Source organism: Lolium perenne, chromosome 2, assembly GCF_019359855.2.
Source record: "Lolium perenne isolate Kyuss_39 chromosome 2, Kyuss_2.0, whole genome shotgun sequence".
Taxonomy (NCBI): domain Eukaryota; kingdom Viridiplantae; phylum Streptophyta; class Magnoliopsida; order Poales; family Poaceae; genus Lolium; species Lolium perenne.
In genome coordinates, this window is record NC_067245.2 from 207,647,499 (window position 1) to 207,674,518 (window position 27,020).

Sequence of the window (27,020 nt, forward strand, 5' to 3'; positions counted from 1 at the left end):
TCAAATTGAGAACGCAGACACAGAACATTCTACGATAGTTCATTAAGGATCTTATAATAATATATCGTTTACCAGTACTACTTACAGAAAATAGAAGATCTGGGAATTCAGGACTGAAGTGAGCATTTTTTCCTTTGAAAGTGGGGTAAGGTGACTTGTGAACCAGCGCTCCACGTAGCCTTACTCTCCATGAGGTAACATAGTGATGCACGCGGAATTTCTTTCCAATCATCAGTAGGTTAACAAAACTTAATGCACCCTCGAAACAAAACAAATCACACGCACTAACAATTAGAACGACAGATAATACGCACCTCAGCCGGTATATCCTGGGCACAAAAGGATAATGCAGTTGCTACCAAACAAATTAGACAAAAGGTAGCGACTACACTTCATGCTAAGTGTATTCAGTTACATATTTACAATTTAAATTATATATTCGTGGACAGGATTTTTTTCTAACAATTAGCAGTAGAGTGTGAGCATAATGCATCATTTTAATTATGACCTGCCATTTTTTTCTTGACAGTTAATATAGTCCTGCATAACTCCACGCATTTGATTTCTCTGGACACTGGATCTAGACAACTAAAATGTAGCCCTGACGAGTGATCTATAATTTCCATTACTCACAATTCCTCAGTACATCCTGATGTTGTTCACTGGTATTTACATTCCAATAAACATTGTGGGTGGTCATCAACGAAGTAGCTTTGGGCCAGAATTTGAAGCTATCCATGAAACAATTACATCGACAAGCGCATTGACATCCTCGGGGACCTGTGTCCGCAGAATGCCGGAGTCAGTGCCAAAAGTGGTACCTACCTCTTTAGCAACAGCTTCCCATGGCGTGCCTGCTGTTAGATTTGCAAGGAGTTCACCTCCACGGTTCACTGCATCAGCCATTCCTGGTGGAACATCAGGTAGTACCTGAAGAAACAACGCACATTACGTCATTACTTTTCTGAAACAAGTGCCACGATTATGAAGTCTTTACTCTAGTAAGTAATGACTTTGCCAGGAGATCTAAATATGGGAATCTGCTGAAAAAACACCTGTTGTAATGGCAGGGCATGATCCCCAGGAAGTGACCGAATCGACATATCAAGCAGTGAGCTAATTGCAGCTTCAGAGCTTAGTATTTGTGCAAGGATAGAGGTTTCATCAATTTGATCATCTTTAAACTTTATTAGGAGGTTCCGAGAAATTCCATAGTAGGATTTTATCTGCCCAAAAGAAGTGATGAATCAGCAAGTATATAGCGGTCATATAACGACTTCACAGATACGTAACTACGTGTAGTAGTTTCAAACAAAGTTCACATTTCAGACCACAAAAAATAAATAAAATCCATCTAAAACTTCTGGATATTATGTATTGGACCATCTAAATTCATGCTTACTGTTAGGATAATAGCAATTTGATGTTTGATCTAATAATTCTACTTTTCACTACTACAATAGTTAACATATATGTGATGCAGACAATTCTTAAACAAAACAACATATTTACTTCTAAGATAACAACATTTGTAAATTTTATCCCCATGTGATTTAATTTACTTAGTTCTATCAAGCGGAAAGTTAATAAAGGTATCATATTAGAAGGAAATTAATTTATACTGTTCACTGTTACAATAGTTTACATATATGTAATGCAAACAGCTCAAATGCTACGAGACAAGAGTGTGAACATACCAGCCGACGCGTCTCTTCTGGTTTTGGAATGAAGTCTTCCCGGCCATCTACTAAGTCCATATACAGTGGAGGAAGTTGTTGAAGTAAGGGAAGAAGTTGCTTAACAACAGGAGGGCCTAGATTCTCAAGTTGCTTAATAGCTGCTTCAGCCTGTTGTGCAATAATTATAATGACCTTAGCTTACAGGTTTAATATCTCAAATAATCCATGATGATTACTATACTATCCAACATTCCTTGCTAATTGACGAAACTTCCAACGTAAGCAAAATGATGTTCTGGTACTTTCAGCCATAGTAACTGAGATTACCCTTCATAGTAATGTAGCTAAATGTAAGATAGTTGCAAAACCAAAAAGGAAATGAAGAAATACAGAAAGCCATAACCCAGTTAACAACTCATTATTCTACTAGTTTGGGGGTATAAAGTAAAACTGTATTGCTCAGTTAACAACTAACCCAAAAGTGAATCAAGCCATAATGACCTAAGAAGTGTGCATCTTCGAAACAACCCAGTGTTTCCTAAGTGACAATTGACGATGTATGCACGGATATAAAATAGCATCAATGCATGTAATGCCTTAAACATTAAATGTTTTGACATAGAAAACAGAGAAACACATCGTACCCCAAAACGAACTGTCGGAGACGATGTCAACTGGGATAGTATCGGACCAAAACTCTGTGCCATGGGAACAATTACAGGCGAAAACAATGGAATCGCGAGGCTTGCCTCCTGCAAAGGAAAAATAGAGAAATTACAGATAGTTTTTCTGTACTTTTGAGTAGAAGACTGCAAATTATGACAGTTAGAGGAGTACAAAGATACTTGTCGCCACATTCGCTGTATGAAAAAGAGATGTCGTCAGAAGGTAAGTGGCCATTTTATCTTATTTTATTTTCCAAAAGTAGGTTACACACAGCCATTTGTATCATTTGACAAATGACTACCGAATATAAAATAGACAGGGAAATATTGATAAGTAAAGTAATGAAAGCTGAATATCTGCTTAATTTATGAAAAGTTTCAAGCTACTGCAAAAAATGGGGTTTCAGGTTGAGCATCAGTATGGACCTACACTCTAAACATGATATTTCATTTGGAAGAAAGGGTAGTATACTAGTATCGTATTTGCTTTATTCATGCAACTCAGATAAGGGTGGGTTTTGGTTACAAACCAAACACACACACAGAAACACACCTTGTTATTGAAGGCCATCAGTACGTTTCCACTTCGCTGCACAGCATATCTTGATCCTGGTACAGCAATTACCGTAAGCCACATAGTAATATACAAATAATTTAACAACTAAAAATATAATTAAGGTTAATTAAGTTTTACTTCTTTGACAATAAAAAATTTAACTGAAGTTCACTCCCAACAAAAATCTTACCAATCAGAAGATGGATGAGAGAACCCAAAGAGTGTCCGACACCAAAAGTAGGAAGGTCATTTACCTGAAAAATGCATACTTAGTATGGTGGACCAAAACCAGAGTTAACAGCTGGAGTGTACTACTTACAGGTTCAACCAAGTTTCTCAAGCACCTGTCAAACTTAAACTGAACATCGTCTGCGATGTAGAAATGATCAAAACCGCTAGCATATGGTGTAGCAATCACCAAAGCTCCCCTGAATTTGAATATGATATGATATATCAGCATTTGTAGAAGTAGGAAACCAAGAGAAAGTAGGTATGCAACAAATCAAATCAAAACTCTGCTGTAGAATACCAAGGGCTAGTGGTAGGAAATGGTTGGGAGTTACTTCATGAGATCAGGCAACTATACAGTTCGCTATAATATTGCCGTATCATTGAATTCTTCGAAAATGAAATACATAATGTTGCTTGGAACCACATGATAACTGAGTATCTACAGATCAAATGTCGCTCTACCAACTAACAAACTAAGCATCTCGCTAGTTCATTCGCTCAACGGAGTAAGCATATGATCGACAGAGTAGATTTGGTTCATTAGATATTTGCTGATCAACCTACTTTTCCGCGAGACGCTCGAGGAAGAAGCGGTAGGTGACCTGCGGCGCGGCTCCAACGAAAATCCCACCGATGAAATGGACAACGAAGGAGGGGTCCGAGGACTTGGGCCTCAGCACCCACGCACCCTGCCATGACAAGCAATAGGGATCAATCCAACTAGCTAGGAGTTAATAGAAGAGAATCGTAATTTAGTAGGACAGAGCTGCGGAGACGCACCTCGATTTCGGTCCAATCTCCGGTCGAATCCCAGCCCTGGCTGGACTGCTTCGCCGCCTCCGTGATCACCCTGCACGCCGGCCGGCCGCCGCCGCCGCAGCAAGTGGTTAGACTGAGAGAACGCGCGCGGGGATCAGACGGGAACCGCGGAACTGTGCATCGCCTACCTCTCGATCTGGGAGTAGAGCTGAATCGATCCGTCTGAAGGTGCGGCCGCGGGAGCCGGAGTCGGAGGCGGAGGCGCCGCGCCGCGGGCCCCTTCCTTGTCCTCGGACGAGCAGCAGGAGATAACGCTCCTTCTCCTCCTGCTCCGATTTGTCGCCGCAACTCTGCTCCCGGACCCCCTGGAGGAGGGGCAAGCGGAGGATGAGGAGGCGCTGCAGCCCCGTAGCTGCTGCACGGCGGACGGAGGCCGCGGAGACGCCACCCTTATCATCTCTCGCGCTTCGTCTTCCCCGGTTCTCCCAGATACAGAGTTTCAGACACAGCTGCTGTAGTAATCTGTACGACTTGGTGTGCCGTCCCCGCTTCAACTACCGCTAGAGTGAGTGCGCGGCTATCACGCGGCGCACGCATGCCCCGTAGCAGCCGGCGACGCCCGACCGACAGCCGCCGATCTCGCAGGTGACCAGACGCGGGCCGTTCGATTGGTCAACAAGAAAGTCAGCGTTGGCTTACGCCGCACACCACGCTACTCCAGTACACTACGGGCTCGGTCGGCTACTCCGGCCCCCACACGCTTTATAACTTCGCTCCCGCTCGTTGCTTGCGCTCGCGGCACACTCGCGAGAGTAGATCAGCGTCAGCGATGCGGCCGGGGGAGCGCCGGGACCGGGAGGAAGACGACGGCGAGGAGGAGGAGGAGGAGGCTGCGTGCACGAACACGGACGCTAACACCAGCAGCGCGAATGCGAGCACGAGCTCGAGTAGCGGCAGCGGCGCGAGGAGGAACGGCGGGGCAGCGGCGGCGATGGCGAGGGCGTGGCGGCGGAGCCGCTCCGTCTCGGGCCCGACCATCAACCTCAGCCAGGAGTACACGCTCGCCATCCAGACCACCTCCTACAACGAGATCTGGGCCAAGATCCACGTCACCGTCGACGGGCAACGGGTGGACGGCGGCAACGACGCCGACGACGAGGACGAGGAGGACAGGAGCACCCTGGCCGGCGTGCTCCGCCCGGACGACGCGGCGGTGGCGCGCGCGCTGCGGGACGCCCCCGACACGGAGCTCACCCGCCTCGCCGCGGACTACCTCCGCAGCACGCACCACGCGTCCCTGCTCTGCCTCTCGCTCCGCCGGGCGCTGCGCCGCGCGCGGGCGCTCTACGGGCCCATCGCCGACGTCCTCGCGCTCATCCCGCACGCGCGCCCGCTCGCCGCGCCGCACTGCGACTGCGCGTTCGACGCCTTCCTCCTGTTCGACGGAATGCCCAACCCGTTCCTGCCCCCCACATCAGACTTCCAGAGCATGCACCGAAGCTTTGCTGGCCTCAAAAACCACCTCGACCACCGCCTCCTCAAGGCCCGACGAAGACGCCGCCTATTGCGGTGCGCGACGCGCGGGTCTGGCGTCTGCCTCATCGCCTGTGCAACCGCCGCTGCCATTACCGGCCTGGTGATCGCCACCCACGCCATTACCGCGTTGCTGGCCGCGGCGCCTGCCTGCGCAGCGTCGCGCGGCTCTTCCTGCTGCTCAGCGCCCGCTTGGATGAGGCGCCTGCAGCAGCACATGGACCGGCTCGACGCGGCGGCCAGGGGCGCCTACGTGCTCAACAACGACGTCGACACCATTGAGCGGCTGGTGGGCAGGCTCCACGCCACCGTCGAGAGCGACAAGGTCTTGGTCCAGCTGGGGCTCGAGCGCGGGAGAGCGCAGCACCACACCATCGAGGAGGTGGTGCGGCAGCTCCGGAAGAACCATCCCAGCCTGCTGCGCCAGCTTGCTGACCTTGAGGAGCACATCTGTCTCTACTTCGCGGCCGTCAACCGTGCAAGGTTGTTCCTTGTGCACCACCTCAATGCCCAGTCTGATCCCTACGCTGAGCTGCCTCTGTCATGAACGATGAACTCATGATTTACTAGAGTACTCATTTTCAAGGATTTGGCGATCCGCTTTGTAAGGCGCCAATGAAATATACTGCAGCATGTCTGCACAAGTTTTCTTGTTTCAAGCACGGTTTTATGCTTTCGCTGTCTATTGCTTGACACTGTGTTCGTAGGTGTCTTTTTCATCATTACTTAGTTCAACACTCCCATCTATTTTACTTCAAAAATAATTACTATATTGGGATAATACAGTCATATGGTTCAGAATTGATTGTGCTCATTCCAGTGTTGTAATCTATAAAGTTGAACTCCTGCTGTTAGAGAATCATGGTGTTACAAGACAATTGCTTCTGAAAAACTTCGGGAAGTTTTATTTTGCCCAATACTTGACATCCTTCTCAGACCAAAATTGAAGTAGAATGGTTGCTTGCACATCCCAGTGAAAGGTACACAAGGATCAGTGTGTTGTGTGTCAATATTGGCCGCTGCCACAAAATACTTTAATTATTTTATTGGTATTCAGTCTGCATCTGGATGTTAAAACATATATTCAACATCGATATTGCTGGCAAGTTTATACTATGGAATATTTCGGGTTGTTTAGTATTCTATCTTGTGTAAGGTCATTCTTACAAAGATTGATTTGATCGAGAAAGGTTTGGTCCAAGTTTTTTTTTTTTGAAGGCCCCAGAGAACATTTCATTCCATACGTGGCAGGTGAAAGTTACAAAGAGGATCTTGTACATCTCTCGCCCTGGGAAACCAAATATTTGAAGAAAGGCCCCCTAGATTAACAAAAAACACCCTAGGACTAAAGATGAAAACGCAATCGGGTCCCTGGGTGCCGCCGCCACCAATCGCCGGCGTCCTCAAGGAGTCGCCGCCGAGGATCCGGAGCAGAGTGCTCGACAGCTCCATTTCCGACGAGAAGACGAAGCCGCTGGCCACCTTCAGATCACCGGGGACGCACCACTTGATGAAGAGAAGGCGCCGAGCTCCAGCAGCCGCGTCGAGGAAGGCCTCCGCAGAGGAGGTTGAAGAATCGCCGCCTTGCCGGCAGAAGATCGCAGGAGCCATGGTGGCTCGCGCGTGGATGAGCTCGATGAAGTAGCACCCCGTAGGCAGGAGCATGCGTCGTCCAGAGATCACCGCTCCAACTCCTTCTCTCTCAGCACCTCCATGGCAAGACAGCGAAGGAGAGAGGAGGCAGATCAACTCTATCCGGCCACACACCTAGACTAACCTGGATCTCGTCGGAGAAACGAGCCACCAGTAGCAGACCAACTCCCCCTCGCCTCCAAGGCCGGCCAGGAGAAGGTCAACACGCCATCTCACCAAGAGAACTCCGCTCTCCTCCTCGCCTCCACGACCGGCCGGGAGAACAACTTCTTCTTGGCCCCGAAGCCACCAGCAGAGATCCGCCGCCACCACCTTATTGGAGAAGGTGGCTCTGCTCCTCCTCCCGCTCTGCTCCGTCCATCGGAGACAAAGCAAAAGCAGCAGCAGCCCTACAAGGCCATGGATGTGGCGGAGATCCAGGCCACCACGTCCACTACCGGGCATACGCCCAAAACACGGCATAGAGCCGAACAACTCAAAGAAGACCTAGAAGACCTACTCCTATACTACTCCGGCGCCCATCCAACACCAACTCCGACCGGCTATTCCGGCGGAGCGGCGCTCGGCGGCCCGGTCAACGGCGGAGAGCCCTCAAGGTTACTGTGGATGGACGAGATCTGAGGAGGGGGAAAGTGCCGGTTTGGTCCAAGTTTGGTGATTACTTTTTTTTTACACATGTATTATCCTATTGTATGTTTCTTTCTCAGGCACACCTGATTCTAGAAACAATTTGAAAGACTTCGCTGATATGGCCCCGAATCATGATTTGAAGGATTTAATTGTAAAGCACGGCCTTTGAAACAACAGTAATACATCTGAAGCTGTGATTTTCATAATACTATGTGTACAGTGGAGGCAATGTTCCCGTCTATCACACTTTGTACTTGCGGGTACAACTGGGCACGGGCAGCCTGGCCCGGGCAGCCTGGTCCGAAAATCCCGGGTTTGGGCCTTGTATTTGGGCCCGAACGTCGGGTTGGGTTCGGGCTTTAAATCTTTTGACGTTTTAGCATGGTCAGGCCGGGGTCGGACTTGCACTTCGGCCTGGGTTTGGGCTTTTAATTTTGGACGTTTTAGCTGGTTCAGGCCGGGTTTTTTGCTCATTCGGGCCAGGTTTGATACGAAATTGCAGGCCCGACAATCGGGCCGAGCTGGGCTCATGCCTGACTTTTTACAAGCAAGCTTTTTAGGCCCGGCCCAAAGCCCGACCAGGCCTGAACTTTGCCGAGGTGTACTTGCGGGGGACACTCCCCTAGGCTAATGTTGTTTACTACTTCCTTGGTCCCAAAATATAAGATCTTTTGAATCAAACGAGCCTTAGTACTGGTTTGAATCTTTAGTACTTCCTCTGTCCCAAAACAATAGGAATAATAGTATTTCAACTATCTCAAATATAAGAGTAAATGTAAATATTAAGAGTAAATGTAAATATTTATCCAAAGTAGAGTGCAAAGGTATCTTTAGTATAAAGAAGATTCTTTGATCAAGCTATGAAAAAATATTCTTAAATTCCACAAAAGATCCTACTCCAAATTTAATCCACAAAAGAATTATGTAAAACCAATACTGAGGCTCCTTTGATTCAAACAAAATTTACACTACGATTTTTTTAGGAATTTAACCCTCATTATTTTTTCATAGCTTGATCGTTTTATTCTATGATTGGAGTTTTTGTAACTTTTTTCTAAAGATTCCTTTGCTCTTTATTTTGGAGCAATATTTTGATTTACTCCGCTAGTACTCAAAAGAGCATGCCACTCCACTCATCTCTTCTGTACCAGTTCGTTATGAGAATATTGTGAATCAAAATCCTGGATCAAAGGAGTACATCCATCTCAAAATAAAAGGTGAATTCTGATTTCCAAGTTCCCGTCATACAGTTTCTAGTCTAGTTAATGATGATAAAAAAAATCATAATCATACAAATGTAACTTCTGAACAAAAAATTATGGTGATCTATTATGTGTAACATAAACTACATATTAGTGAGCCTATTCGTCAAAACATCATTTTAGACAGTCAAAATACGTCTTATTTTTTAGAAAGAAGGGAGTACATCTTGATTGTAAATTGCAGTCTAGACTGGCTCCTTTATTTTCTAAAAAAATTTCCTAAAATCATATAAAAATGTTCAAAATTTCTGAAAAAGATTGGGCTGCAGCCCTTTATTTTTTCAAAAAAAATCCTAAATCTAGTCTAGTTAAGGACGGGGAAACTTTTAAAAAAGGTTGCAGTCTCTTCTCGGACAGCTGAAATTTCAAACTTCAGACGGGGCCTGACACAGTACTTGAGTCCGGCTGCCACTCACAGCCATCCCATTGGACCGACCAGTGGGCCCGCTCACTTGTTTCAGGGAATCCGGTCACAGGCGGGACCCACTCCGCTGCAACGTGTGACTCGCCCAGGTGACGGAGCCGTGAGCGAACCGTAACGGATCCGATCACCATAACCTGCGCATCCCCGGCGCCCAGCGGCCAGCGACCGGCGGTAACGTCGTCACCCTAACGCCGCCGCCGTGGCCGGGAGCGGAGCCCGCGGCGCAGCCCTAACGCCGCCATCCCATGGCCTCTTGCGGCGACGACTTCGCCCTCCTCCGTGACCCCGCTCCCCAGCCTTCCGCCCAGCCGGCCCCGCCGCAAGCCTTCTGCTTCGTCGACGCCGCCGCGGCCGCGGGCTCCGGCGTGGCGCCGGCCCAGGAGGAGGGCAACCACAGCTCCGACCGCGGGAAGGCGGCCAACCACTCCAAGCGCCGGAGGGACCGCGCGGAGGAGTTCAGCGATGGGGGCGAGTACTGCTCCTACATCAGCGGCGGCGGCGGGAGGAAGGGCCGAGGCGGCTCCTCGGACTACCGGAAGGACCGGGAGGAGTGGACGGACGGCGCCATCAGCAGCCTCCTCGACGCCTACACCGACCGCTTCGAGCAGCTCAACCGGGGCAACCTCCGGGGCCGGGACTGGGAGGACGTCGCCGCCGCCGTCACCGACGGCCAGGGCAAGGCCGGCGGGGGCAAGAGCGTGGAGCAGTGCAAGAACAAGATCGACAACCTCAAGAAGCGCTACAAGGTGGAGTGCCAGCGCATCTCCGGCTCATCCTCGGTAAGCCATTGGCCCTGGTACAAGCAGATGGAGCACATTATTGGCAACTCCTCGTCGCCCGGCACCCCCAAGCCGGCGGCGGCCAGCAACGACGAGAAGCCCCGGCAGCAGCAGCAGCACGCCAGCAAAAGGTGGCTCATTTCTACATCATCTTTGCTGTGATTGATTTGGGGATCTATTTTCTTTGTTGATATTTTGGGGATCTAATGGTCGAGAGTGTAGAGACGAGCTAATGTTTACTGTCGCAGGCACCCTTCTTCCGGCACTGGCGCCCCTACCATGGCTCCCTGTTCCAGATCAACCCCTCCCCCAAATCCGAAATGGAAAAGGGTGCTTCTCAAGATTGGGGGCACTGCGTTGGCTGGAGAAGCTCCTCATAATGTTGACCCAAAGGTAGTAATTTGTCAGATATGCACTCATCTTGTTTATTGCTGCCCTGATTTTTCTCACGCAGAGCTTTCTGCTGTTGCTAGGTGATCATGCTAATTGCCAGAGAAGTTCAAGTGGCATGCCGCCATGGCATTGAGGTAAACGTGAATACATCTCCTCTACACATCCATATGTTTAGTATGAAGGATACACGTCAAGCTAATTTTGCATTTTTTGGCCAATATAAGGTGGCTATTGTCATCGGGGGTCGAAATGTATTCTGCTCTGACACTTGGGTTGCTGCCACAGGCACTGATAGGGCTTCAACACATCCGATTGGGTAACTGTCTCGGAACCACTTTCATTGTTATCTTTCTCAAAACCGAACATGTTCTGCTCGCATACTAAGGAACCGCTCTTTATATTTTACTCAATGGAGTAGTATACATCCAGAGCTTTTCATGTTGATTTTATTCCAGTGCTCATATTGGTTCAAGACTGACCATGTCAATAATACTGCTTTGGAACTGTTATTCACATGCCCTTTTTGTGTATCATAAATTTGTGACCAGGAATCTATGTTGTTGTATTGCAAGTGCCAGTATAACTATAAATTCATAGATAGATTTCACTGAAGCCACAAATGATTAGAGGAATAGCCGGAATCTAGTGTCAGTGGAGTGACTCACCAAGCTTAAGAACTCCGAGTGCTTGTTTTATGTAAAATTTTATTTTAGTATTACCTTTAAACTTATTTATAAAATTCACTTATTATACAAGTAGACAGTCCTTTGTGGTAGGTGCTCCCGAGCAAGCTGCCAGGCTTTGCTAAACCTCTTATCCCCTTGGTTTTTAAAGTTCGGTAATTTCGAGCGCCGTTGGTCCTGAGCATGGTTTGCGAGTCGACGAGTCGACCGGTCGTTCTGGGCCAGCGACTCGTAGACTAGTCTAGACTAGTCTCGACTCAGCAAGACTCATGTTTAATAAAAATATATAATTTAGGATAAAATCATAGAATATGAGGCTGGGGACAGGGGAAAAACCTGGGCAATTCCTTCCAATGGCCAAGGCCTTCCTCTTGTCCATGAACCAGCAGCCTACAGGTTGGGGACAGGGGAGTGGGGGAAAACCTGGGCAATTCCTTCCAATGGCCGGCAGGTTCTTGCAGAGGCGGCGGCCAAGGGAGAGAACACCAAGATGTGTTTTGGCTTTTGGGGTTGAGCAGGGGAAACTGTCTCTCGATCTTGGTTTCATGGGGAAACACGGGGGAAAATGGGAATGGGAGGAAAGAATGGAAAAAATTATAACATGTGGGGTCATTTTTTAAGTCGACCGACTCACAAACCTGGACTAGTCGAGACTAGTCAAGACTAGTCGATCGACTCATCAAATGAGTCGAGTCGACAGGCCGAGTCGACCTTGCAAATGCGACTCGTAGACTAGTCGTTGACTAGTCTCGACTAGTCTTTCTACTCGAAATCCATGGTCCTGAGCAATAATACTCCTTTGGAACTGTTCTTCACATGCTTGTTTATGTGTATCATAAATTTGTGACCAGGTATCTATGTTGTTGTACTGCAATTGTCAGTATAACTAATTAACTATAAATTCATAGATTTCACTGAAGCCACAAATGATTAGAGGAATAGCCGGAATCTAGTGCCAGTGGAGTGACTCACCAAGCTTAAGAACTCCGAGTGCTTGTTTTAGTAAAATTTTATTTTAGTATTACCTTTAAACGTATTTATAAAATTCACTTATTATACAACTAGACAGTTCTTTGTGGTACGTGCTCCAGAGCAAGCTGCCAGGCTTTGTTAAACCTTTTATCCCCTTGTTTTTTAAGTTGGGTAATTATGCGTCGTTGGTTACACTGTTCTTCACATGCTCGTTTTTGTGTATCATAATTTGTGACCAGGTATCTGTGCTGTTGTATTGCAAGTGCCAGGACAACTTTTTTTTTCGAGAGCATGCCAAGGGCCATATTTTTATAGAAGGATAGCAAACAATTTACAATAATAGCTAGGCCAAGATGCAAACATCAAGACTAACCAGTTTTACTCCACACACACGCACACCCCACAGGAGCCTAAGCCTACTCTTGCAACGCAGGTGCACTCCCTCCGGCATGTGCCAACTCCCAAAGGCACAACTCCTCCTTGATCCATTGCACAAGCTGTCCAGTATTGCATTGATGGCTGATGTTGTTGAAGACTCTTGAGTTCCGTTGCTTCCATAGCATCCAGGCCGTAAGAACGACCATAGTATTAAAGCACCTCCTATCTGCCTTTCTAACCCTCGCCCTTGCTGTCAGCCACCAAGGGTCCGATTGGCTATCCATCGCAGGCTCCTGGAGTTGCAAGTTTGCCTGTTGGAGACAGCCAAACCAGACCTCCCTAGCATAAACACACTGTATTAGAATGTGATCAACATTATCCTCGTCCTGTAAGCACGTATAGCAAGGTTTAGGTTGGTCCTCAAGTCCATGTCGTGCTTGTCTGCCCGAGGTCCAAAGTCGGTATCTTACCGCCAGCCAAATAAAAAAATTACACTTTGGAGTCGCGTTCAACCGCCAGATAGGATCTACAATGCATGATTTGATCCGGCCTTGGCAGAGCATATTGTATGTCTCCTTAGCAGAGTATATGCCCGAGGCAGCACCGATCCACCCAAATTTGTTGTGATCCTCCTCGTTCCGTTGAATTCTCTGAATTCGCAGCCACAGCGAGACACACTGCCGGCATCCTTCGTCAGTAAGAGGTTGTGTAATTTCCAGTACCCAGCGGTTCTCCTGTAACGCCTCAAAGCGACGTCGGGCATTCTTTCTTCGAGTTGGGACAGCAGCGACTACAGCTGGGGCAATGTCAGCTGCAGTGAGACCCTCGATCCATTTTTCACTCCAAAAAAGGCATCTCTACCATTCCCTATCTGAACCTTGAACAGCCCTTGAAATATGGCAGTGGCATTTTCGTCTTGCAAGGATGGAAGACCTTGCCACGGTCTAGACGGGTCTGTTCGCTTGAGCCAGTCCCAGCGGGCTCTGAGGGCTAACCCTAGCAGGTGCAAATCCTTTACTCTGAGACCACCGAAGCACTTAGGCTGACAGATTGCATCCCAGGACACTAAACACTGATCCCCACGAACCTGCTTTTTACCAGTCCAAAAGAAAGCTCTGATTGCCTTCACAATTTCCTCCAACATCCAGACCGGGACGTTAGGAACCAGAAGTTGGTGGATCGGCCTTGCCATGATCACTCAGTTGATCAGGATGAGGTGCCCAGCTCTAGCAATCAATCCTCGCTGCCAGGCCGGCAAGAAATTGAGGGCTCTATCTAATACTGGTTGCCGCTGGTCCTTAGTCAGAGGCCGGATCGCAAGCTGCAGCTCGAGGTATTTGATTGGAAAATCTGCAATGGCGCATCCAAGAACTGTACTGACCATAGTGGGATCCTCCTCACTTCCTCTGATGAGAGTCGCCGTCGTCTTACTGTAATTGACATGCAACCCTGATGCTTCTCCAAAGATTCTGAATATCTCCTTGATTGCCCTTAGCTCATGCTCCAGGGGTAACGAAAACCACTACATCATCAGCATACAAAGAGATTCTTTGCAAGGGCGAGATACCTGCAAGATTCTCGAAAATCTGTCGATGCGCTTCCTCTGTGACTGCAGCTATCAGAACGTCCATGCAAAGCCACGAATAGCATGGGAGAGATCGGAGTGCCAGTACAACTAAAGTCATAGATTTCACTGCAGCCACACATGATTAGAGAAATAGCTGGAATCTAGTGTCAGTGGTGTGACTCACCAAGCTTAAAACCTTCGAGTGCTTGTTTTAGTTAAAATTTTATTTTAGTATTGCCTGTAAACTTATTTGTATAATTCACTTATTATACAACTAGACAGCCCTTTGTGCCAGGTGATCCCGAGCAAGCTACCAGGCTTTGTTAAACCTTTTATCCCCTTGGTTTTTAAGTTGGGTAATTTCATGTGTCGTTGGTCGTGAGCAATGTATTCTTTGATCTTTACTAGGTACAATCCTTAGCTGTAGGCTGTGGTAAGTACAGAACAGGATATTGTTCGATCTTCTTCATTTCAACCCTCATATTGTTTCAGTGTTGTTAGCTTGGTTTGTATTTGTGTGTTTCAGCAGGCAATTAAGCATTGACATCTGTAATTTCTTACTACCTCTGTTCCAGAATTTTTGTCTCGGCCGTCAGTTGGAATAAGTTGAATCTCTGTATTAGCTGGCAACAATCTTTTCGGAACGGAGGGAGTAATTAATAACGACCAATAGAGCTCAGTTTCACATTTCTTCATCTTATTCTTTAACATCTTCAGCCAGAAAACATGAGTTTTCTCCTGCTTAGCATAAGGCCTGAGTTACATGTTTCCTGTGGATCCTAGCTATCCTTCTGTGCTATTAAGAATGTATCATGATGTTTGCTACATATGTATGTACTAATACTGCTCTTTAAAAAATTCAGAATGATGGCAGCAGTGATGAATGCCGTATTGCTCCAAGCTTCACTAGAAAAGATAGGTGTGGACACACGAGTCCAAACTGCACTGATGATGCAAGAGGTTGCCGAACCGTACATAAGGCGGCGCGCCATACGCCATCTTGAAAAAGGAAGAGTTGTTATCTTTGGTGGAATTGGTGCTGGTATAGGAAATCCACTTTTCACAACAGATACAGCTGCTGCACTGAGAGCTTCTGAAAGTATGTCAGTGAATCCTCTCCTAACCCCCTGCCTGTTCTTTCTAAAGGCTTGTTCTTAGCTCTTGTTCGATATTTAGCTTGCACTTGCATCTTTACTTCCTTATATGTGTATCTTTTTCCTTTTTTTTCTATGAGAAACAGAATATTAGCTGTTATGGAGAGTTAATCTAACCAGATGTGTTGTCAACCAGTCAATGCAGATGTTGTCCTTAAAGGTGTCGCTGGAGATGCTGAATATGGTTGTGCTCCTAGGAGTAACAGCAGTCCACTATTTGAGCACATCTCATTTAGGGAGTTAGCAGCAAGAGGGACCAGCAAGATGGATATGACGGCAGTCACATGTTGCGAGGAGAACAATATTCCTGGTTAGTTTCTCCATTCATCATGACAAAGTTGTGTCGGCGCCTTCTCGGGCAGTGTACATGAGATGATTTTTGTTTGTTCATTTCTTGCAGTTGTCATCTTTAACATATTAGAGCCTGGTAACATCTCCAAAGCTATTTGTGGTGATCAAGTAGGTACATTAGTTGACCAATCAGGAAGGATCACTTAACTTACGAGGCGGATTAGCTTTGTTGTACCTTTGGGGCATTCCTGCTCTCCCAGGGCAGCATGCATCTTTACCGATTGCATGGATTTGTGTGGATGGGAGAATGAGGGTGACTCCCTCAGCGAGGAGACTCGCACCTCGATTTGAACGAGGTGCTTCTTGCTGTGTAATATCTGTTGTAGCGGCTCTGCCATGAGAAGTTTATTTATTAGTAGTATCTGTTTGTACTGCGGTCGCTAGTTTAGTTCAGGAGCCTCGGGTGAAGTAAGTATTTATGCCTGCGTGCGGACCCATGCCAGATCACCAGCATGTAGTGTTGTAACTTGTAACAATGTTGTTTGACCTGTAGTGTTGTAACTTGTAACAATGTTGTTTGAGCTGTAGTGGTTGTATTGGAAAAAAAGATATTTTGCCTCTTTTATTGCTCTGATTGAGTGATGACTGCCCAGCAAGTGTGCTCTTGCGATGTTGCCTTCAGGGAAGCAACATGGGTATCCATTTTCTTCTGAGAAAAAGACATCAGCTATTGTATAGATGCAAAATCCGGCTGTGGAAAAATGTCTTTTTCACATCTAATATTACCAGCTAGCTAGCCGATGATGCAGTACTGTGGACTGTGTCATGCTGAGAGCTGAAGCATCATTGGTTTTTAATAAATACTAATGCCTTTTACTGAATTCAATTTATTGATGTTGATGTGGCCTGTGGCAGTGTGTCGTTCATTACATATCTATCTACATAGCTCCAACCTGGCATTCTAAACTACTCGAACCATAATGCGGTATAGCTGAAATTCATAAATGAATTTTGGGGGAGATGATTTCAGCTGTTGTTTAATCTTTTGTTAGCTGTCCAGTGTTCTGTAGTTGACTGCAGATTCTGGTCCGGAAGAACGTGCTGGGTGGTATCTGCAGTCCATGTCGGTACACCTCTTCTCGTGTGGGCGATTTACACAAAAATAACCTAAAAGCGAAAGAAAAGCACAGAATGACCCTCCGGCGAAACTATTTCACCAATCTAACCCTTTTGTGTGGCGCCTCTCCCACGGGCGCCACACATGCCCATGTGGCTCCCCTCCTGCCGGCGCCACTGTCCCAGCCGACGTGGCCCCCTCGCCGCTGAGCTGGTGCGCCGATCCGACGTGGCAGCATGTGTGGCGCCCCACCCAACGGCGCCACACATGCACTTGTAATTGCCCAAACCATACTGTGAGACAAATCCTCTGGGACTTAGCCGTTTTGCGAGGCTCGATGTGTGGCGCCGATGCCACGGGCGCCACACATCCACTTAAGTGTGGCGCCCGCGCCCATCCCGACCCTCTCTTTCTCTTCCTTCTCTCCTTTCTTTCTCTGCTCCAACCGCCGCCGCCGCCCGCCTCCCCTTCGCCCCCCCCCCCCCCCCCCACCAAATCGACCAAGGAATCGTCAGATCTATCCGGGCAAGTCCTTCCTCCTCCATTCCTCAAGGTATTCCCCTTCGATTCCCTCTGATTCGTCCACTATTGTTGGTGGATTTGGTAGATTTGGGTATGAACCCTAGACATGGAAATTCATGTTGGTGGATTTAGATATGAACCATTGATATGTTAGTGCATTTGGCTCTGAACCTAGCAAGATTTGGATATGTTGGTGGATTTGGATATGAACCCTAGATTTGTTGGAACCCTAGATATGAAATTTTACATGTATGTGTTGAAATGGCTATGTATGTGTTGAAATGGCTATGTAAGTGTTGAATGATGTGTAGGAACCCTAGATATGTTAGTGGATTTGGATATGAACCCTAGATTTGGATATGTTGGTGGATTTGGATATGAACCCTAGATTTGGCTATGTAGATATAAAATGGCTATGTATGTGTTCAAATTCTATGTATGTATGTCTTGAAATGTCTATTATTTGTGATGGAATAACTCATATTTGAACCAAATATTTGTTGGAACCCTAGATATGAATGTATGTGTGTATGTATGGAACTCTCATGTATTTGGATATGAACTCTCATGTATGTGTTGCTCATTTTTGTTAGTGGAATGACTCATAATATGGTTGTGTAAACATGTAGGATGGTGTGGCTTCTGGATGAAGAGTACGACAGGGTGCACCGGGCTGTTCATATGACGGAGAGGGGAACGGATCTTCACCCTTTGAAGATTCGTTACCATGGCACAGCGGATATACCGTATGACGAGAGGTACACGGAGTTCATCCGGCCTACCGGTCTTCTCCCGTTCATAGCCCTTGTAAGCCGTGGGGGGCCACACATGAACCCCTCGGCACTCACCGCCCTTGTCGACCGGTGGAGGCCGGAGACTCACACCTTCCACTTGAGGGCCGGCGAGATGGCCCCTACTCTCCAGGATGTTTCCATGATCCTTGGACTACCTATTCAGGGCGAGTCACTGTGTATGAACACAGCTTCTGATGGGTGGCGGAGACAGATGGAGGACCTTATTGGCAGGGCTCCTCCGCTGCCAACAGAACCAAAGAAGAGAGCTCCCGCCGGCGCGTCTTTCGAATGGATCAGGACTAACTTTGGAGAATGCCCGGAAGAGGCCGACGAGGACACTCGGAGGACGTACGCCCGCGTGTACTTATGGTACATGATTTCGAGGACTCTCTTTCCTGACAGTGGGGGAAGTCGGCCCATTGGTGTTGGTCAAGGCGCTTACGGTGTTGGATAACCGGTGGAGTTGGGGAAAAGCGGCAATTGCCTACCTCTACCGGCAGGTGATGATTTGCTCTATGTACTATTTTCCTATAGTAGTGTGCTAGACAAAGTACTAACCAAATGTCTTATGTGCGCAGTTGGACGAAGCTTGTCGCAGGACTGGGAGCGGCGGTATTGGTGGATGCATGCTCCTACTTTCCGTATGGAGCTGGGACCGCCTATCAGTTGGGCGGCCTAGGACACTCACCGAGAGGCCATGGCCTCATCACCCTCACTTTCCTGATCGGGAGCCCACTTGGGCATACCTTTGGGACAATGTCTCGGAGATGACGAGCGATCCAATGGTCATGTACAGGCAGTACACTGCGGAGTTGGACACTCTTACCGCTGAGCAGGTAACCGATCACTCTTTTGCAATCCTAGTTTTCATTGATTCTACTGGCATGTTCTAAATTCATTGATTAACGGCATGACGCAGAACACTGCACGAAAGATGCGGCGGTTAGCCAGCTTGCTAGGTTGCCGGGAAGGCGAAATCGCTACATCTTCCTCTTCAGAAGAGCGGGAGGTATGGACTATTTTGTTGCTGTCAAACATGTTCTTACTAATTTCAACTTTTGTAATCTCATGTGTTCATGTTTATGAAGATTCCTGAGGACGAGCTAATTCTGAGTCAAGGCATACTTCCAAAGCATACCTCCAAGCAAGCCCCACGGTCAGCTTACCAGTTCAAGCCAAGGGGCAAGGCTCCAAACCGGTACACTCCGGAAGATTATGTCAACCGAGGAAAGAAGGTTGTCACTGAGGAGGATGACGGGCCGCCGCGGAGATCAGCTTTGTCGAGGATGAGGAACGACGAGCCGTTCTCTTCAGATGAGGAGGAGGAGGAGGAGCAGGAGGAGCAGGAGCAGCAGCAACAACAGCCACGGCAGCGGACGAAGAGGATGGCCGTCCGGAAGCAGCCCGCGAGGACGGCACGTCGAGGACGCTACTAGGATGTGCTACGTGTTGTTGTGAACTCTATATTCATAAGTATCGATTTGTGAACCCTATGTCATGTCGAACCATGGTCTGTAATGCTACTTGTTGTTTGAATCTACGTGCTACAATGTGACCTATGAAGTGTTATATATGTATGTCATGAAATTGCTACTTGTTGTGTCCAATGTTGTACTCGTAACTGTTGGAGTTTGGTAGGATTTTTCATGTTTTTAACACAAGTCAATGTGTGGCGCCCTTCCCACTGGCGCCACAAATGCTAGTGTGGCGCCCTTGGCATCGGCGCCACACATGCCAACTTATATGAACTATTGGGTCGAAAACATCCAGGGGCTCCGACGATAAGTCCTTAGCCGTTTTCGCGAGCCTCTATGTGTGGCGCCCGTGGCATCGGCGCCACACATCGAGCCTCGCAAAACGGCTAAGCCCCAGAGGATTTGTCTCACAGTATGATTTGGGCAATTACAAGTGCATGTGTGGCGCCGTTGGGAGGGGCACCACACATGTTGCCATGTCGGATCGGCGCACCAGCTCAGCGACGAGGGGGCCACGTCGGCTGGGTCAGTGGCGCCGGCAGGAGGGGAGCCACATGGGCATGTGTGGCGCCCGTGGGAGGGGCGCCACACAAAAGGGTTAGATTGGTGAAATAGTTTCGCCGGAGAGTTAGTCTGTGCTTTTTTTCACTTTTGGATTATTTTTGTGCAAATCGCCGATATATTCAGTGAATCCACGTAGTTTCCTGTTTCCCTTTCCAACTTGGCCACTTGCATATATGATCCATACAAGCCCAGTCAATCTCCCCTACATGCATCCATAATTAGATACTACTACAAAATTCAATAGTATACACAAGCTATCTGTTGCCCGAAGCAATCTTCAACTTCCTGGACACAGTCTTGGAACGAACTATCCTAATCACCCAGCCATTTTAAAGTATCTAGATCTGGCGTGCCCGAGCGGATCAGGTGTTCACGCCTAAACAATGAGATTACCCGAGTACCAACACGCCAACGGTCTTATCCTCTGAAGCTCTCGACGTGCCAGACCACTCCGAGAAATGGACGAAGGTGGGCAATGGCAGCTTGCTACATGGTTGGCCAGAATGGCATGTAACGCAGCCAAGCTGGTGGCTCGCCTGCTGCCGTTGGGGTCTGGATGTCGCCGCCGGCCCTGCTTGCTCCGGCGGACGAGCAAGAAGAAGATGAGGCGGCGATGGCACTTTCCGACGAAGACCTGGGGCACAGGAAGAAGCTCCGGGACCCTAGCTCCATCACCTTCTCCCTTGGGTCCAGACCTGAGCAATTAGTCCATGATCAGTTTTTTTTTTACCCTGGAGTCCATGATCAGTGAAAGGTTACAACTTACAGACCAATACTAATGCTCATTAATTTCGCCCTGTGCTAATAGTACTGTTTAATTAGAAAAGGTTCAATGGCTGTTGAGATCGACTTGACACTGTTAATGGGGATTATAACGTTTAAGAGACAGAAAAAGGACTCATTGACGCATGGGCCCGGAAGGGTATTGGTTGGGGAGTTCTGACGAAATGGTCTGATCAATATAGATACAGCTTTTCTGAAAATCGAGTTCATATCACCAGCTTGGGCAGTATTTGGGTTTGACCATGTCCAGTTTGAAAAATCCGTGGTTCAATTTTGGAAGAAAGACCACTGAAAAATCAAAAATTTGGAAGAAAGTAAAGAGAGTAGTGTCTCCAGGTGCAAGAAACATACTCTCCAAGCAGAACTGGGAGTAGTGCAGGCCGAAGACCGCCGGGTCGGCCGACGGCAGCAGGGGCCGCCTGCCTTCCTTGACGTAGAGCCGAACGGCGGCGGCCACGAGGTCCGCCACGCTCCACTCCGCCGGCGCCATCACGTGCAGCGGCCACATGCTCCGCAGCACGGCCACGCTCACCAGCACCTTGCTCGGCGTCTTCCGGGCCGCCGCCGCCGCGGCCGGCTCCGGCACGGTGTCCGCGGCGCGGAAGCTCCTGCCCCTCATGCCGGCGAGCAGGTCCGGCTGCGTCTTGGGCCTCTGCTTGGGCAGCTGGTGCCGCTGCTCCGGACCGCGCCCGTGGAACGACGCCGACCGCTGCCCCGGGCCTCGCAGCAGCTCCCGTCCAAGACCTGCCTCGTGCCTCTGCCGGTCGCCGGAGCAGCCCTTCTCGAAGGAAGACACATGAGGAGGCATCCTGAGCGCTGTTGTGGTGGACGATCGGCAGCAACTGCAGCAGAGCAGCTCCCGACCTCCGGGCGATCAGACGGCGAGAGAGCGGATCACCGTTGCCGGCGGCAGGGTGCACGTGCGCCGGACGGCGAGGTTGCCGTTGCAGGGCAGAGCATGCCGTGTGCAGCTACAGCTGATCCTACGGCCATATAAGGGCGGGGCGAGGCGAAGGCTGACTAGAGCCGCAATTAAAGCTAGAACCGAACCTCCAAATCGAAGGTGAGAAGCACAATCAAAGCGAGAAGAACCAAGTGGCCAGTGACTTGTACCGGAGAAAAGGCGAGAACGGCACGGAAGATATATATAAGTACCACATGGAACCATTCTAACCATTTGCGTGTCAATAATTGGAGTATCGAGCACCTCTCTCGCCCACAAGTGAAATTCTCTTTTATCTATTGATTGATTGACGGTCACCACCAGCGGCCCTTTTAAATTGACAATATTCTAAATAATGCAGCAATGAAAATGAAAAGATAGAGTTGTCATTCATTACTACAATATTAAATGAAAAACTATATTATTCAACCGGCTAAATCACCAACCCCTCCCGTTTCTACCTGCCTTTTTCTTTCCTCGCGCGTTGTGCTACTCCTCGTCTCTTCGAGCTTTGCCAGTGACTATTCCGGGTGACGCTATGCGCCCTCCGTCAGCCGGTGCTCCACTTGGCAACTCCCGCGCCATTGCTGCTCCTTCGGACGCCCTCCATTAACCGGTTGTGCACCGCACAAATCCCACACCGTCGTTGCTCCTCTGGCCCTCCACCCATTAGTGTACCTCTGCGATCTGCACCGGCAGCCGCTCCTTCGATTGTGCAGCCTATGTTACTCCTCAGTCGACCATCGCCTCATTCCTCGTCTAGTTCACCTATTTGTTGTTGCCTAGGGTGTAGGTCTGAGAGATGATGGTTGCCCTGCATGTTGCTCGATCAGAGAAGAGAATGCCCCTGAGTGGGATTTTGTGCCGGTGACACCTGATCTGGTCGTTAAGGACCATTGTAAAGTCCGATTCATCGTGGGCGAGGTCGAGGACGGGCAAGCTAGGTGATGGTAGATATTAGTTACTTTGGGGAATTTCTCATGTTGCAAAAGGCATTTCGAACCACAAGCATATTGCTGCAATGATTTATGGGGCGTATACTACAAATAGATTTCCCTGATGCATCAGAGATTTTTACGAGATGTTGGATGCGTTTGCACATATGTTGGATGAGCTCATTTGTTATGTTGCAAATGGAGACGCATCTTTCCGTGTTTTGCTGCAAATAAATGGGGATTTGTTGCACACCTTGTTGCTTTCTGCTGCACTACCGTGTTTAAAATGTTATAGCATTTTTTGCTACACTTTGCAATTTTTTACAGATTCACCGGAATATGTTGCAAAATGATGTTGCCTTTACTAAAAATGTACATCTAGGAACTTTTGCGGAAAAGAAAAACCGTTTATGTGCAAGAATTTAACATATGCACGTGGAAATACACTGTACACATGTAATTTTGCAGAAAGAAGGGTGTGCACAAAGCGGTTCTTTATACGTGCACGTCTTAAAATAAAAAGGAAAGAAGCAAGTGTGGCTTTTCTTTAAAAGAGGTCAAGTGAATGCAATCTCTTAAAAAATGTGTTTTGCTAGTTTGGCAGCTTCGTGCGATCGACGCCGCTTGTGGAACCGCGGTGTGCTGCACGCTCGCGAAAGCAACACGCCGATGGTGATCGGATTGAGTGAACTCGGACGACGGCGGGATTCCTGACCCTGTCTATTCACGCAAGCAACTTCCGAGAATAAACAAGGACCGATTCATCCGACACATCGCTCCTAACTACAATATTCTAAATAATGCAGCAATGAAAATGAAAAGATGGACTTGTCATTCATTACTACAATATTAAATTAAAAATTATATTATTTCACCGGCTAAAGCATCAGACCCCTTGGTGACCTATCTTTCTTATCTACATGCAACATTTTAACCTAGCTTTTTCTTCTCTAGCACGTCGTACTACCCCTTGCCATGCCTTCCGACAGCCGGTGCCCCACTGCGCAACTCCTGCGCCGCCACTGCTCCTTAGACATCCTCTGTCAACCGGTGGTGCACCGCACAAATGCCACACCTTCGCTACTGCTCTCGCCCTCTACCCACTAGTGTACATCTGTTCCCTCTGTTGGTAGCAGCTCCTCCGATCCCCCTACCTATGCTGCTCCTCGGCCGGTCATTGCCTCCTTTCTCGTCTAGTTTACATATTTATTGTTGTTGTTGCCTAGGGTGTAGGTGAGAAAAATGACGACCGCCATGCATGTTATTGTATCAGAGAAGAGAATACCCACTAGCGGAATTTTGTGTCGATGACACCCGATCGAACCCGAAAGGGACCCTGGCAAGTCCGATTCGTCGCTCATAAGGTCATGGACGGACGAGCTCGGTTATGGTGGATATAAGTTATATTGGGAAATTTTCATGTTGCGAAAGATGTTTCAAAATGCTACATGACTACTTTTTTTTGTTGTGGACTCACAAGTGTATTGCTGCAATGATTTATAGGGTGTATATATACTACAAATAGTTTTCCCTAATGCTTCATAGATTTTCACGCGACATTCGATGCGTCTGACACATATGTTCGATGAGCTCATTTCTTTTATGTTGCAAATGGTCATACGCCTTTTTCATGTTTTGATGTAAGTGTATAAATGGACATTTGTTGCATACGTTGTTGCTTCCTGCTGCACTACTATGTGTTTAAAATGTCATAGTATCATTTTTTTTGCTACACTTTGCAGGTTTTTACAGGTTCACCAGAAAATGTTGCAAAATGGTGTTGCATTTACGAACAATGTACAGCTCTGAACTTTTGCGCAAAAGAAAAACAGTTTTTGTGCAAGAATTTAAACATATACACGTGGAAATACCGCGTACACATGTAATTTTGCAGAAAGAAGGATGGTGCACAAAGCGGTTCTTTATACGTACACGTCTTAAAATAAAAACGAAAGAGGCAAGTGTGGCATTTTCTTTAAAGATAATAAAGAGGACAAGTGAACACAAGCCGTAAAATTGTGTTTTGCTAGTTTGGCAGCTTCGTGCGATGGACGCCGCGCGCGTGTGCAGGAGGCTAGGAGAGGAAACCGCAGCGTGCTGCACGCCCGCGAAAGCAACACGGCGACGGCGACCGGATTGAGTGAGCTCGCACGACGGCCGGATTCCCTGCCCTGTCTATTCACGCAAGCATCTTCCGAGAATAAACAAGGACCGATTCATTTGATCGATGCGGTGCTCCTAATAACTATTTTCCCCATGGTGGTTAAGCGCAGGATAATTGGATGTTTGGAGCTCTCTGGAATGGATCGGACTGTTCCGGGGTTAGGAACCGGTCGCGGCGGGGCGGCGCCGGAAAGCGAAGGGACGCACGCGGTGGAGCTCGCTACTGGGGGCGGTCGGGCGGGCGGGCTGGATGGCCTGGTGTCTGGTGACCGGTGACGTCGACGGCCGTGGCAATAATGCGCCGACCGCATCGACGCTGGCTAATTGGCCGGCAACTTGTGTCGCTCGCGGCGGCGAGGGGAGGGGGCCGGGTCCGTTGCACCCGTTCGATTAGCAGTCGACGGCTCCAGTTAGCCGTCTCTGATTGACGGTTTGGATCGACGTCATGTGGAGATGGTCTTTTCACTGTTTGATCATCGTGGCCTCCACTCTCCAGTCTCCAGGCGCGGTATGATATTTGGATGGCTTGGCTTGGCGTGGATGGCCGGCTGCTTGATCGGCGCGCACTCAGGCAGGAAGCGTCGCTATGTGAGAATTTAAAACGAGGAATCATTGAGCAGTGCCTAGTAGGTAGCTTAAGTATTTTAGCCTTGACACTACCGGCAGGACCGCAGGACGAGGCGCGCATCATAGATCATCATCCTCTCCCCTGAAATCCTGAATCCTTCATAGCTCCGCCAGTGTTCTCGCGCGGGCTTCATTGGCTCTTTCGTCGCTTCGCAGTTCCATGCATGCAAACGCATCTGACACCACCATCCCCAATGCCACATGCTGCTCGGCTTTTGGCAAAGACACGTTTGGTTTGCCACTCGCTCGCTACGCTCATCTGGTCAAGCTTTTGCTAAGCCGCACCAGGACAGATCGGTCCATCACGTACAATGAAAAGGGCCAGTCACACATGAAAAACCTTCATATCGCTATCGATGGGTGTGCGCGCGGTCAGCCTTAGGTTCACACATGGTTTGTGCGATGGAGGTTTTCCCAACAACTATTACTAAAGAAAAACCATGTGTTATAGACCTACAATACACACAACCAAGAAAACCTAAACGTAGCCCATTGATGGATAAAATTGTTTGCGATCCCAACTGACAAAAGAAAAAACTCACGACCGCCACCTTTGCCGTGACCGGACGCGTGAGGGACGGCGTCACCCCTATCCTCTAGCCTCCCTCCCGAGCACCTATCCTCGAGCCCTCCCTCGGGGCACCCCTATCCTCCAGCACCGCAAACGGCGCTCCTGCCATCACCCATCGCCCGCCACCATGAACGACGACACCCCTATCGCCCCGAAGCCCCTAACATCACCAGACAAAAAACATTTCCATGAGAAGACTATAGAGAAACCTGCATAACAAATAGTATTGCATAGGATGTGGGTAGTTAAAGCTTACATACGTTAAGATAGCTGCTAGTTGATAGTTTTTGGAAATAATTGGAGAAACCTGCATAATCAGAAACATACATTACAGATATACTAAGTTAGAACACACCATAATTTCCCTTTATATACACATGATATGAAACTACACAGCAAACAACACAGCAGTCTATAAAATTGAAAAGAGACCCACACGACACAACAATATATATCTACAAAAAAAAAGTAGATTTCTGGATCGGCCTCGAAACTTGTGACTCTCTAACTATTGCAAAGAAAGTGACCACCAAAAAAATCAAATGAAATCTGTAGAAATTGTTTAGGACTATGTATTTTGGAATATACCAAAATAGCAAGCTGGTACTACGCATCCACACATGCACCAAGACGTTTTTTTTTTTGCTTCTAATTAAATACAAATACATGGAAAACAATAATTGCACTATAGCAGTATGACAATTTGTATGATGATTATATATTAAGTGGAGGCACATGCTCTATATACTAGTATTACAATTCATAGGATGATTATCTGGCTACATGCATTTATTTTAAGAGAAAATCTTCAATTTGGTCTATGAAATTGCTCCAGATGTGCGCTTTGGTCATGAACTTGCAAATAGTGAATTCTGGTCAAGAAGTTGTCCTATGCGAGCTTTTTGATCATACCGTCA

At 47.9% G+C, this 27,020-nt stretch overlaps 5 protein-coding genes across 5 annotated transcripts; 3 read left to right on the forward strand and 2 right to left on the reverse strand.

Moving 5' to 3' along the window:
* Positions 1-596: 596 nt before the first annotated feature.
* LOC127334677 (uncharacterized) lies at positions 597-4,444 on the reverse strand. The gene is made up of 10 exons (XM_051361201.2): positions 4,079-4,444; positions 3,912-3,981; positions 3,696-3,820; positions 3,220-3,328; positions 3,091-3,154; positions 2,898-2,953; positions 2,324-2,431; positions 1,698-1,847; positions 1,056-1,226; positions 597-930 (listed from the first exon to the last, which is right to left on the reverse strand). Exons 1-10 carry the CDS (start codon positions 4,345-4,347, stop codon positions 700-702), a joined length of 1,353 nt encoding a protein of 450 aa, XP_051217161.1. The 5' UTR covers positions 4,348-4,444; the 3' UTR covers positions 597-699.
* A 127-nt stretch (positions 4,445-4,571) lies between these two features.
* On the forward strand, positions 4,572-6,082 carry LOC127334678 (UPF0496 protein At3g19330-like). Its single transcript, XM_051361202.2, has one exon. It carries the CDS (start codon positions 4,720-4,722, stop codon positions 5,968-5,970), a length of 1,251 nt encoding a protein of 416 aa, XP_051217162.1. The 5' UTR covers positions 4,572-4,719; the 3' UTR covers positions 5,971-6,082.
* A 3,421-nt stretch (positions 6,083-9,503) lies between these two features.
* On the forward strand, positions 9,504-16,229 carry LOC127334679 (uncharacterized). The gene is made up of 7 exons (XM_051361203.2): positions 9,504-10,302; positions 10,420-10,564; positions 10,645-10,698; positions 10,789-10,880; positions 15,028-15,263; positions 15,455-15,628; positions 15,719-16,229. The coding sequence occupies exons 1-7, from the start codon at positions 9,638-9,640 to the stop codon at positions 15,814-15,816; spliced, it is 1,464 nt and encodes a 487-aa protein (XP_051217163.1). The 5' UTR covers positions 9,504-9,637; the 3' UTR covers positions 15,817-16,229.
* Positions 16,230-18,965: 2,736 nt separating this feature from the next.
* On the forward strand, positions 18,966-19,529 carry LOC127330413 (uncharacterized). Its single transcript, XM_051356634.2, has 2 exons — positions 18,966-19,051; positions 19,131-19,529. Exons 1-2 carry the CDS (start codon positions 18,977-18,979, stop codon positions 19,476-19,478), a joined length of 423 nt encoding a protein of 140 aa, XP_051212594.1. The 5' UTR covers positions 18,966-18,976; the 3' UTR covers positions 19,479-19,529.
* Positions 19,530-20,340: 811 nt separating this feature from the next.
* LOC127334680 (uncharacterized) lies at positions 20,341-22,002 on the reverse strand. The gene is made up of 2 exons (XM_051361204.2): positions 21,216-22,002; positions 20,341-20,776 (listed from the first exon to the last, which is right to left on the reverse strand). Exons 1-2 carry the CDS (start codon positions 21,670-21,672, stop codon positions 20,568-20,570), a joined length of 666 nt encoding a protein of 221 aa, XP_051217164.1. The 5' UTR covers positions 21,673-22,002; the 3' UTR covers positions 20,341-20,567.
* Between the last annotated feature and the right edge of the window lie 5,018 nt (positions 22,003-27,020).